The 13,993-nt window shown below is 38.4% G+C and overlaps 1 protein-coding gene and 1 pseudogene across 1 annotated transcript; one reads left to right on the top strand and one right to left on the bottom strand.

Moving 5' to 3' along the window:
• Positions 1–3,946: 3,946 nt before the first annotated feature.
• LOC129409596 (5S ribosomal RNA) lies at positions 3,947–4,064 on the bottom strand (annotated as a pseudogene).
• A 2,444-nt stretch (positions 4,065–6,508) lies between these two features.
• On the top strand, positions 6,509–13,004 carry pax6a (paired box 6a). Its single transcript, XM_020934969.2, has 11 exons — positions 6,509–6,521; positions 8,086–8,139; positions 9,644–9,774; positions 10,089–10,304; positions 10,484–10,646; positions 11,826–11,972; positions 12,055–12,137; positions 12,247–12,373; positions 12,406–12,530; positions 12,608–12,749; positions 12,919–13,004. Exons 1-11 carry the CDS (start codon positions 6,509–6,511, stop codon positions 13,002–13,004), a joined length of 1,287 nt encoding a protein of 428 aa, XP_020790628.1.
• The last annotated feature ends 989 nt before the right edge of the window (positions 13,005–13,993 follow it).

Genomic DNA, 13,993 nt, shown 5'->3' with positions numbered 1-13,993 from the left:
CAGAATTAAAATGGTAATAAAATGAATTCCATTGACTGTTGGAGCTTGTGAGTGTGTCTCATTAGATTTAAACACAAAACAAATAGTTTAAGACCAAGGCACTTCGAGCTTATGTTGTGCGTACTGCATTGCTTCCATCATCACCCTAATAAATACATGAATGTGGAGCCTTGTTGAACTAATCCTGACATAATCCCACCTCACTGCCTTGAATAGTATGTATTCTTTATCACTGCCAACTTGGCCGCTTGACCATGACTACATCTCACACAGCCGCTATATCGTATTCTTTTGTCAGTTCTCAGCTACAGTTACAGCTATTAGCTCTGATTAGGCCTGTCACCATAATTACTATATCAATTTATTGTTCATTAGATTTAGATTTACACAAACTTTATTAATCCACAAGGGAAATTATTTGGACACAATTGCTCACACATCACAATATATAAAACAGCAAAGAGCAGCTCTACAGTATAAATGGTAATAATGAGTACATGTTAGACAAACCAATCATTTGGGGGGTTCAGTATTTATCATGGGGACCCTTTTATTGCACTAGTGAGGACGTTTTTGTTATTTTTCTCTTCTACGATAAGAGTTGAGTTGTGGAAGGTTGAATGAATAACTTCTATTAGTTATTATAGATACAAATGAAGTGCTAAAGTGTGCCATTCAGCTCAGTTTTGTGTCAGTGTCAGAAATTAGTTTCAGTGTTATTGTTTATCATCAGTATTTGCTTCAGTATAAATCGTATACTTTATATAGGCCTGTCACAATAATTACAATATCAATTTCAATAATACAATATATTTTCGGGCTCATTATTTTTTGTGGGTACTTTTTCTTCGCAATAGTGGGGAGATTTTTGACATTTTTATGTAACAGCATAAAATTTGAGCTGTAGAAGGTTGGATAAATAATTGGGTTTACTGGTGTTATCCTGCTTTGCGTCAGCGACATAAAGTAGTTTTAATATTACTGTTTATCGCAGGATATCTCTGTAGCAATCTATCGTGCATCAAAATTGGTCATTGTAACAGGCCTAAATATATAGAGGGTTATGTAAGTTTTTATGAGCCACAAGTTCAGTCTCATGGCACCAGAGTATACCTACTAATAGTAATACCAAGTGTCAGTCTGTGGACCATATAGTTACAACACTCTAGGACTATCACACATATTGATCAGTGACGCATGCCCACTGTAAAACATACAGCTCAAATACACGGACCAGCAGGTGTCAAAATATACAAATCGAATACACATACTAACAGGTGTCAGGGGCATATGGGAAGTGCACACTGGCCCAAACTGTGCTAAATGGCAAATGAGGAATTCTTGTTATTTGAGAAGCACGTATATCATCCATTTTGAGTAATGTATTGTTGCCAACCAGCATTTCTAAGCTAAATTTCCACTATTTCATTTTCAGCTGTTGCTATGCCTCTGGGATGTATGTTGTGCCTCGAAGCTGCAACCTGAGTGCAGCTATGTGTGTGCCTATAATGCTAAGAACGCTCTACTCATTTTACCAGTTAGGCTACTCACATGGTGTAAAAGTCTAATTATGATTCCATTAAAAAAGGAACTCTGACGTGACAAAACTATGTGACATATTTACCACATCTGCATTTTGATGGGCTAATATTAGGGGCCTGCTAGTCACTCTCTCAAATCATTTTATTCTAATAACAGAATTAGAGCTTTGGAGTTCTGTACCTACATGACCCTGAGAAAGAAGTTGGGCAACAGAGAGGTCATGCAAATGGTGCAAGCGGGTAAGTTAGATCTATATGTTTAGATACAGGAAGGACTTCAGTACAGAAAAGAGAGGTTTTTCAAGTTAAATAAATAAATTGAGTAAAGGTATTGTAGAAAACATACAATATATAAATACACTTAATAAAGGAGCTTCAGACTGTCAAGAATAATCAGGAAAATAATGTTAATTTAGTATACTTTTACATTTAGCTACTGCCTCCTTCACAACTTTGGTGACTTTTTTTGGAATTTAAGTTCCGAATCAGTCACTGTCAACACTGTTACTAGAAAACAACAAACTAACAGCAAAACAACTCAAAGAAACAGCCCCTTTAACAGCGGCGGCATTTTCACCTTTGCTTTGGGTTGATTCTCAAAAATAAACTAATGCACGAATGTAACCTTCATTCTTGCGAAGACATGTCATTCAGTTTACTCGCACTAGGTGGCAGCCTCAGGCAGCTTCTCAGAATTCCTGGCCAGGGCTCAAGATCGTGTATGGGACATGTTACGTTTGAACGTGCTATGTTTGAATACAGCCAACAAGACTTTTTTTTTTTTTTTTCTGGGAATGTTTGAAGCATGTTTTTTACATTTCTTTAGGTTTTATTTGTTTATTTATTTACTTTGCTTTATTTATTGTTTGCTTAAAAATGTCTTTAGTGCTTAAATTCCTTCATTCATTCATGTATTATTAATTTCCCTCAAACTTAAATAAATTAAATGTAGCAGAGATTGGAGCATCCTAGCATGAACAAACTCAAACATGTTTTTTCCACTGTGTGTCTGTCCACCTTGATACCACCTTGCTGTGTCTTGCTTTAAAGACACTGTTAAAGATTTCAGCTCACAGAAAGTAGCCCCATGCTTGTGTGAAGTGTTTCAATTCAAAAGTAAACTTGAGACGTGGCCGCTGATGTGAAGTGCAGTGGTCGTGCAGCCCTCTCTAATAGCTGACCAGTCAACAGAAGCAGTAAATTACACTAATGGCTTTCCAATGGTCTTTAATTCTCCATTTAGTGGGAAAAGAAATGTCAGGCTCAATGAAAAGGTTAATGTAAGTCTCACCCACTAATAAACACAGAACAATGCAATTAAAGGCCTTCTTTTCTCACTGGACACACGCGCTTGGCTCTGTGCACACCACTCATCCATTTCCAAATTAAACACTCACTTTTGGACTAAATGCATGAAGTTAATGAAGTGGTATTTTAGAGGCAGATACAGGGTGATCAGATTACAGAGGAGTAATCATTGAGATTGGTCAGAAAATTGAATATTTTACTTTGCACATTAATAGTGATTAAATTATTAAATAGAAAATTGGATTATTGCAAAATGTCTGCAAGCTAATGAAAACTTGTGATCTGAGCAAGAAGATGCATTTATTTTTAATTTTGCTCATACATCAAACAGAAAAATGGTTTATACAGTATGCACAAATAACCGTTGCCACTGTAAAAGCTCAACACTTGATGAAATTGTAATCAAAGTTATATTTGTTTGTTTTCCATTACTTTATCCACCACTCACCAAGTAGGAAGATGTAAATGTGAAAGTCAGCCGGTCTGTATGAGGCAAATATTGGTGCAAAAAGGCCTCATTCTTTTCTATTTAAAGGTGCACTGTGTAACATTTCTAGTGGAGGGTCTGTCTGCCACCTTCTTGTGTCGATGGAAATGTTATAGCTTTATCTAGAATGTTCCACAGTATAGATTAAACCTATTAAACCTATATATATATATATACCTATACCATCTATTACAATAGTGACAAGCTGGTTACACCAGTATGCTACATTACAGGTCAGATCTGTGGAGTGTTATCCCTATTCAAAGAAGGATTTATTGTATTTTTGACCAATACAAACACCCTTAATGAATAAATGCTAGAGGGATATGTTGAGTAAAATAAAATAATAATGCATCAGTTTGAATAGTGGGTTTTTTTGGAGGGGATTTTTGACACTCAAAGACACTTTACAGAGCATTATTCATTCACTCCATACCCAGTGGTGGTAAGCTACTATTGTAGCCACAGCTGCCCTGGGGAAGACTGACAGAAGCGAGGCTGCATATCTGCGCCATCGGTTCCTCCAAGCACCACCAACACTCAAACACACACAACTTTACTGGGCAATGTGGGTGAAGTGTCTTGCCTAAGGACACAACAACAGTTTTTGTAACTGTGGCACCTTATTTTCCCAGAAGCCTCCCATCCAAGTACTGACCAGGTCCAGCTTTGCTTAGCTTCTGAGATCTGACGGGATCAGGTTTTGACAAGCTGGTAAGGCCACAGGATGTCATACCATGGAACATTCCAGGGAGAGCAATGACATCTCCTTGAAGACAAGCAGGTGGCAGTCCCTCCACCAGAAAAGTTGCGCAGTGCACCTTTAATGGAACAGCGCAGCAACCATCAGAAATGTTGTATTGATGTGAAGAGTCTATAGATTTTTTTCTGCTTTTACTATTTCTTCTTTGCTCTATTGTATTTGAATATGAGTGTGGCTTCAGATATTTTCTGTTTCATCATGCCTAAATGTGTCCTGGTAGTATGTCATTAACCTAACCAGTGAAAGAAAATGCTGAAGGTAAGAAAATTGTGAAAATCCTCATCAACAGAAACACACCCAAAAACACATATGGGGCTATAGATACAGTATGTTACACACAATACTAAATCAATGCCCAAACAACATCTGGACGCCCACTGAACCAAAGAGGTGAGAGGAGAGAGACAGAGACAGTCTGTTTGAGCCTGTACTTTTGCTGAGTCATGGAGTGCACAGTAGCAGAGTGGTTACCAGTCCTACCTCTCAGCATAGGGCATCTGTTCAAACAGTTTCCAGTTGGTTAAAATCCTTAAAAAAAAAATCATGAGGTGATGGTTAATAAAATGTGAGTAATAATGCACAAATTTAGAGGAGGTGTATAACATATGGATAAGCAGAAGATACACATAAAAATACCAGTTATGTGTTAACATAATAATCCACAATGTGTCTTGAATATGCTTCTCCTGGAGGACAATAGGAAGTCAAGGTCTGGCTCCCACTCACAATATTGTAAAGGCGAACCCAAGCCCCTCCCCTTTCTCAATAATTACTGTCCATTTAGATGATTACCTGTAATTACTTGTTAGCTGTCAGCATTAGACAGACACCCGGCTTGGGAGTCACAAGGTGCGAGACAGGAGCGAAGTGGAGGTGGAGGAATATAGAAATGGAGAAGTTGCATGGGGCAGAGGTGCGTGGAGTTAAGATGCACGAGGACGTTACACAAAGTAGCACGAGCTGAGGTGTAGTGTCAGAGTGGGTGCTGATTGGTTGAAGATTATCGTGGGAGTTTGAGGAGGTGTGGGAGGAGAGGATGGGGGCACTGTTGACACGAGTTTCTGTCAACGAGGGTCGAGCTGTGGCTGTGTCTTCTTTCAGGCGCTGTCCATCACTCAGTATTAATGTCCTCTTCATTTGCACAGATGAGAGGGACCTATGACAGTGCTATAATTTAAGGTCTGCCGATCTGCACTTTGATGACAGTGATGCTGTTTTTAAAGCATTAATGGGATTCAATAGGGTTTACTCAAAAGCAACTTGTGGATAGTATATTCTCTGGTTTATTACAGATTTTTTTTCTGTCAAAAAAATCATATCATAAAAACCAAGCATTTGAATAATTTAAACTTCAATCAAAAGTTTCACAACCATTTTAAAATGTAAAAAAAAGGTATGCAGTGAATGGCAGTTGCGAGTGAAATGGCTTTGTTATAGGATGAAGAGGGAAAAATATATAATACAAAAAAAGAAAAGACATTCGTAGAAGAAAAGTGCAATCATGTTTTGTGCCAATAGATGGAGCTAGAGACCATATCTCATGACATCAGTACTCGTGTGAGCAAAACCTTTATTTTCTAACTACTGCGTTTAACTTTTAATTTCGAGTTCTTAAACCTGTCCTACTAGCATTTAAGTGTGGTTCATTTTATTGAAGAAAACTAATAGGTCAACAAATCTTACAGATTGGTAGAGTTCGTGTTAATTATTTTAGGCCTACATACAGTTAACTGCATTATGGAAGATTCACTGTACGCGATCTGTATCAGGGGTCTCTGAGTTTCCACAATAAATGTTTCAACAATCTGGTCTGGATTGACCATTTTTTTCTATTAATGCATATAAAATGCATTAGCCATATTCAAGATGTTGAAGTGGTGATTTTATTCTAAATATATAACAAATAGTTTGGGTTTTGTTTCACCAACCACTGAGGGTAAAAGGTGAGGTGTTTTAGATGCTGTGGCACTGTTTGTGGGTCTATATGTAGAAGTTAAAAAAATAAATAAATAAACGATTGGCAACATTTCTCCAGGTAAAGCTGGATCTAATGTTAGTATATTAAACTGCAATGTCAAATAAACGTGGATAGGACAATACCTGGCGCTTGTGTAATTTTTTGTGGCCTGTTTAATCGTAATGCCATAAAAACTACAGACCCACTGATTTCTACCACGCTTCTAATTTACAGAGTTGGACATTTTAGCAGCTCTCTCTCCGCTGATGAACTGCGGTCCGGCTCCGATCGTGTGGCTCTTCTCTCCGCCCTCCCACTCGTCCCTCCTCTCTCCTCAGAGATCACTTCTGTCACTCTCTGCACTTGTCTCTTCAGTCAAGGAGAAACTAATTGGAAGAAAGAATAGAAGAGCGGCGCTGCTTTGCAAACCAAACAAACTCTAGTTTTTCACGATGCCACAGAAAGGTAAGGCTCTCATTCGCACTGAGTGACGCGTGTCTGTGACTTTACCTGGGGACAGAGAGGGACCGATGCGGGCTACAATGTTAACACGTGTCTATGGAATGCGTTCAGTCCACGGATGGATGTAAGTAGTTGAACACTATAGCCTAATTTAAAACTTTTATAGTTAAAAAAAGAAACAATATAATTTTGTTCGCGCGTAATGCGTAATTACACTTTTAGGAAACGTTTAATTGGATTCAAACTGATGTGATTTGAGCCACACTTCCAAGTAATTTGCAAAGGTGTATTTTTTAATTCAAAGATAATTTTCTCTTGTCATTATTTATTTGTTTAGCTCTGACTGTCTGTATATTTCTATACTTTAATTTAGGCCTGTTTTACGCAGTTTATTCACGTTGCACTGTTGACTATTTCAACTGAAGTGTGGATTATATCAACAAATAATTTAGTTTTTTGGGAGTTATATTATGCCACTAAAAATTTCATTTACAATGGAAGCTAACTTTTGTTCTTGCGCAACAGCTTGCAGAAAACAGAAAATGTACTTCATTATATTCATATACTTTAGGTCAAAAAGGCCGATAGTCCATACAAGCCCATTTTTTCTTATAGGCCCACTTCTAAATCTCATTGCTTTTTATCTGAGTATTTTTATTACAAGCTGCTCAAAAGTCAAGACCGCAAATAATAGCCAATTTTAACCTTGAATTTCTCGCTAGAGCAAACATGTCAAATGTCTAAACAAATGTAGGTCTATAAAACGTAAAGCGCATTCTTCAACACGATTAAAAAGTATCCGTGTTCCCCTTGCAGAGGGAGGCCTAGTCTTGAAACGGCACCTTGACGGAATGCAGTCTCCAGTTTCCAGATGAAATGCTTTTCCCGTTCATTAAATAAGCCAATTAAGCGCTTGATTTATTCTGGCGCAGTGGACTGATCCAACACGTGAACTTGTGAAGGCTGCTGTGCGCGCGGGTGTGACGGCTCTAGCCCACGTCCCATATGTTTGGCGCACGCACAGGGCGCACCTGAGCCATGGCCCGTGACGCAGCGAGCTGTAGGGCCGAGAAGATAATAGTCTGATAAAAAGTAAGACGAGTTAACTATCTTCATAGGCCTACAGATTTATTGTGATGCGCTCCACATAAGACAGGACACAAGATCAGACAACATATGTTCCACATTGGGGAAATTTCAGAGAATTTCTTTGGTCGATTTGTCCCATTGGATTGGAATGATCGTTTTATTGAGACAATTTGACGCATCGACAGTAACGTACAAACTTTAGCCCTGGTCACACAGGACTAGTCCGGGTGAGCAGTGCCTTGGCCCTTCAATTGTCTCAGCGTGGGTTACTATACGTGCGCACGTGGGTGTTTGCAATTGCACAATAATTGTATGTCTAAGAATAATCAAAATTTTGCTTTCCTTATGAAAACAGCACAAACTTTTTTAAAAAATCGCTTTTCTTTAATTATAAAGTAATAAGTTTGTAATAGTATAATAGATTGTGTAATCCTAAAATTAAAAACAATAATTATTATTCTTATTCTGTTTTGTGTAGACTACAGAGGCCATACAAGCTGGGAGAGTGGAGTGGCCAGCATGATGCAAAACAGTGAGTAAATGTAATGTCAAGGAAATGAAAGTTCAAATATGTTTTCATGTGGTAGCATATTGAAGATGTGTTTGGATTGAATAGGTAATGATTTAAATCATACTTTGACATCAGTGAAGTGAGGCTTTTTTAAATTAAAATAGCTGCATAAATGTCCATCTATCTTAGTGCAGCAAAGCCTTTGATAAACAAATTGAGACAGCAGTGTTTGGTCAGTAACTCATGCTGATCTTTTCTTACTGCGGCACAAGAGGTCCGTGCTGCCTACAGTGAAGGTGTGTGTATCTTTTCTCTTTTGCTCTGCCCTGCACCTCTCCTCAGCCCTGCTCTGCCTCTATCCCATCACTCTTGCACATTTTTGACCAGTTTTCCTAAATACATGTAAAGACTTTAAAAGAGATTCTGCAATAAAGATAAATAAATAAATAATCTGCAGACAACACAAACTTTTAATCTTTAAATTTCAGCCTGGGGAGCAGTGGATCAGGAGGTGGTGCGGGTTATTAGAAAAGTTCAGCACTCTTGCATCTTAATACAGCTCACTCGTCTGTTGTCTGGAGAGTCAAAAATCTAGGTGCACACTTCATTCAGACATGACAGAATGATAGTGGGGCAGTCAGCGCTGTCTCCAGGGGCCACACGTGTGCCACAGAGTCACAGCCAAAGTGACTCCATATGTCTGTCAATTAATTGTGCTTCAGTCGAGCACAGCCCAGAGTCTCCTCTGGGACCAGCCTCTGATTAACATATTACACTGGCCCTAATAGTCCACAGTGCAAACAGGAAATACAATGTAAAACACAGGATGGTGAATTAATGGGCATTTTGTTGAACAAATTCACCTGCACTATTTGGGCCTAATAATCTGTACCGTACTTATATCTTCAGTTATTTATTTTTCTACCTGTGATGAGTTGCCCACATCTCACATAATTTATTAATGTTTGATAAATCCTCAAAATGCCTTTCCTCAACTGAGCCATTAATGGAAAATACTCAATAGATTGGGATTAAATCCCTGCTTAACCTTCCCCTGCTGAGAACAAACAAGTCAGATCTGCAATATGTTAATCACTCTCACCACAGCATCCCACTAAGGCTTCTGTGTAGCTGCTTCACTCTGACAACACAATCAGGAAGAAGTCAAAATCATTAAAAAAAAAAACTTTTTTGTCAATATGGTAATGTCAGATGAATTTACAAAGTAAGACAAAAAATATATATAAATATCTTCGCGGATTCAAACATTTTGCAGAGAGTTGATAAAAAGAAGATATTGTGGTTATATGTACAGATCGAAGATTAAATAAATATATAATACTATTTTGGCAAAATCCAGCTATAGTCCCTCCTCTAGGCCCGTCTTTACCCTGCCATGTGCTTGCTGCAGCTCCCTTTCCTGCATGTGGCTTTATTTCTACAGTACACTTAAATATACTGCAGTATTAAACTGGCTGAGCGTCAGGTGCTGTAATGTCCCTATGCTGTGATTGTGCACATGTAGGTCACAGTGGGGTGAACCAGCTCGGAGGGGTGTTTGTGAATGGGAGGCCGTTACCTGATTCGACCAGGCAGAAGATTGTGGAGCTGGCTCATAGTGGTGCCAGGCCATGTGACATCTCCCGAATACTGCAGGTGTGTGTGTGAGCCTGCAGAAGGGAGCATTTACATTACAATCAATACAAAAGGGAATTAAAATCATTATACATTTTGTCGTTTTATTCAGATAAATAAGTTGTTTGTACACTGTTTTACTTTTGATTGCACTGCAAAATAAATAATGGGTTGATCTGGTTCTAATTATATTATGAATTTTTGACTTGAGATTATAGTTTTTGAAAATCTCAACGTAGCAAAGATGAGCTACTTATTTAAAATAAACAAAAAATCATACAACAATTCATCATTAACACTTGCCAGTTATGTTTAAACAAACTCTTCTGATCCAGGTGTCCAATGGTTGTGTGAGTAAGATTCTGGGCCGATATTACGAGACCGGCTCCATCCGTCCCAGGGCGATCGGGGGTAGTAAACCCCGCGTGGCGACTCCTGAAGTGGTGGGCAGGATTTCACAATACAAACGAGAGTGTCCATCCATCTTTGCCTGGGAGATCCGAGACCGGCTACTGGCAGAGGGAATCTGCACAAATGACAACATCCCCAGTGTAAGTCTTTATATGTCCAAACACTTACTTGCAATTCATTATTACAACAGTATTACAGAACATTAAAGAACATTACATTTAAAGTAGCCTTTAGAAAACAGGTTGTCAGTTGCATTATTCCTTCATACGTAAAATGTAGTGACACAGTATATTGACTTCCATGTTGTGATGACTGACAGGTATCATCAATAAATCGCGTGCTCAGAAACCTGGCCAGTGACAAGCAGCAAATGGGTCCCGCGGGAGCCGAGGGGATGTTCGACAAACTCAAGATGCTCAACGGACAGACAGCCTGGGGAGGGCGCTCTGGCTGGTTCTCCGGCACCACTCTCACTGCTAACGGTTAGAAAATCTAATGATGTTACACTATAAAACACATATTGCATATTTACATCATACGAGAAAGAGAAATGAATGAACTACCAGTTAAAGTGTATTAATATTCATATTAATAGAAGAGTTAACAGTTTTGTTTTTTTACTGTAGGCAATAATATTGCAGTAATGTTACACTGAAACGTAATTGTCAGACATCAGTTTAAATATTGATGGACTTGACATTTTAGAGTATGATTAGGTTGTGCCATAATGAAAATGCATATGTAAATTACACAAATTATCAAGAGGTAATTGTTAATTATTCCACATTTACATGAAGGCATCTGATTATGATGTGGTAATAACAATGTGTTATGACAGTGTTATAATAATAAATAATAGTAGTTACCTATGTTTTCAAGTTAGTCAAAAATATTCATACACTTTTTTCATATTGATTGGTTCTTTGGTTTGGGACCTGTTCAGGATCCCTGTGGGCCCACAGCTGATAGACCTTCAGTGTGTGTTGTATCAATGGGAGGGCAGAGCCGGCGTCTGCTCTCATTTGTATCTCTTTCTGCCTGACTGCCTGTGACACTGAGCAATGGCTTCATTCTGTTTTGCAGCCTCTGTCTGATGGGAATAATGAATAATTAGGCTTGCACCAGAAAAAACATGCATTCCACTGGGAGCACAAGTCAAGCTGCTTCTGCATCTCCACAGCAGGCACACACACATCTAGATTTCTAGAAGCTCAAAACTGAAGCCTTTTCGCCCCTTTTCTTAATGATTAACATTTAAAGGTGCACTGCGCAACTGGTGGGGGGTTTGCTACTTGTTTGTCTCCATGGAAACACTATTGCTGTGTCTCAAATGTTCCACAGTACAGATTAAACCTATCTATGATGAGCAAGACAAGCAGGTTACAGCACTCCGCTACATTACAATTCAGATCTGTGGAGAGTCGCTACTATTCACAGAAGGAATTTTTGTATTTTTGAGCAATAAAATCATACCATGGAACACTCCAGGGAAAGCAATAACATCTCCATGGAGACAAGCAGGTAGGGGACCCTCCACCAGAAAAGTTACACAATGCACCTTTATTTTTCGGTTGTCTCAATAAATTCAGCTTTAACAGGTCACAAGAGACACTTTACTAACATGTAAACAATAATGTGTAATCTATGGCTGATGTGTGCAGATTGTCTAGAGTCAGAGGGGACAGAGAACACCATAAGTGCAAACAGTGACGACTCAGAAGAGACTCAGATGAGGCTGCAGCTAAAGAGGAAACTCCAGAGGAACAGAACTTCCTTCACACAGGAGCAGATAGATGCACTAGAGAAAGGTAACTGTCCTGTCAAATGTGTAAAATGTTTGAATATGTTGAGGACGATTTTATATTAACTGTGGCCTGTGTCTGTGTTCAGAGTTTGAAAGGACTCATTACCCAGATGTATTTGCCAGAGAACGTCTAGCCAACAAGATCGACCTGCCAGAAGCAAGAATACAGGTAGGCCAATGTTGTCATGAATTTTTATTACCATTAATCAGTTTTGTTCAAATGGTCAAATTAATATTATAATAATATTACATGGGTCTGATTAATTATTCCATCACAGGTTTGGTTTTCTAACAGACGAGCAAAATGGAGAAGAGAGGAAAAGCTAAGGAACCAACGTCGGCAAGCATCGAACACCTCCAGTCATATTCCTATCAGCAGCAGCTTTAGCACAAGTGTGTATCACAGTTCACATGCAGATATTTGGCCTTAGTTTGAGGTCTTATCAGACTCTCACTATTGTATGTTACAGTGCCTTTTTCATCAGGATCAATGCTGTCGAGGTCAGAACCAATCTTGTCAAATAGTTACAGCTTCAGTATGGCCACCAGTCTGCCTATGCAAGTAAGAGCAATTTCTGACATCTTTATGTGAAAGGTTTAGGTGTACTGATACTAAATTCTTACTTTTTTAATTTTTAGCCCTCAAACCAGACCTCTTATTCCTGCATGCTGCCGAGTGGCACCACATTAAACAGCCGAAGTTATGAAACATACAGCGCGGGTCATATGCAGTCTCACATCAACAGCCAGTCAATGTCATCATCTGCAACATCATCAACAGGTACAGGGCATCTGGTCTATTTTTAAATACATAATGAAATCAGTAACCTGTGACTGAACTCCTGTTCAGAAAAATACTACAGCCAACTGCCATGATGACGTCTTATTCAAGACACCTGTCAATACATCTTATCACATACAGTTAGAGTCTAACGTGTTTTTTTTCATAGGACTGATTTCACCAGGCATCTCCGTGCCAGTCCAGGTCCCAGGAAGTGAAGGCGACATGTCTCAGTACTGGCCCCGTCTACAATAATGACAGAGAAGCCATCTGCACTCTGCTTCTTCAAAGTCCACATGCATGTTTCTCATTTTGAATGTACAGAAGAAAATGAAAATGAAACTTTCATTAAAAAGACACTTGAAGCTGTTTTATTGTACATATTCTGTTTATAAATTTGTTATTTTTTTGTAAATATAAACTGACAATAAACTTGTCTGAACCACATATTTTTTTTAATTTCGCTAGATTTCCATAGTTTTTCATACATTCCATATGTAATTATGGCTCTACTCTGCAATCCCATAGCTGTTCTATCAAAAGGCCATATCCCCCTTTTCAGTGCATGGTCAGAGTTAGACAGATAGACAGTGTAGAATAAATGTAAACTTCAGATCTTCAGAACAAAATACCAAAAATATCAAAATTTTGAGGTGAGGTATGGAACAGAGTCAGCATTCTGAGGGCAACTTTTCTTGATGTTGATGACCTTTTTCTGAATGACCACGAAGATGCATCTGATCTGTTCTGACACACACAGAGAGTGAAAGTTTGCAGTTCAAACCTTTAAATAATATAATATATAACAGTTTACAATTACGAATGCAGTGATCCAGCTTTTCAGTTCCGATACCGACTTTGATACTATAGCTTTAAGTATCTGCCAATCCCTGAAATCAAATGATACCAGTGCAAAGACTGAAAATAGCATTTAATTCCATAAAACAAAAATAAAATAAGACAGTACTGATTCAAGTGTGCTATGTAGCTGTTATTTATCTTTCAAGTAACAGCAGAACAACTTTGAATAAATAAAAGATCAAGCATTGTAACATTGACTCTCTGGGCCAACTACTACCTAACAGTCTTATTACATCACTTTATATGGTCATCCAGGATATTGACTGTACTGATATTTGAAGGCCAATCTCCATACATTAAATGTTTTACTGTCGGTGCCAATATCCAAAACCAGCATTGGATCGGTGCATCCCTATTTGCAAAATTATGTAAATATTCTCTGT

Source organism: Boleophthalmus pectinirostris, unplaced genomic scaffold (genome assembly GCF_026225935.1).
Source record: "Boleophthalmus pectinirostris isolate CB_2022bp ecotype Guang Dong unplaced genomic scaffold, ASM2622593v1 HiC_scaffold_2, whole genome shotgun sequence".
Taxonomy (NCBI): Eukaryota; Metazoa; Chordata; class Actinopteri; order Gobiiformes; family Gobiidae; genus Boleophthalmus; species Boleophthalmus pectinirostris.
This window is presented reverse-complemented; position numbering and strand designations above follow the sequence as displayed.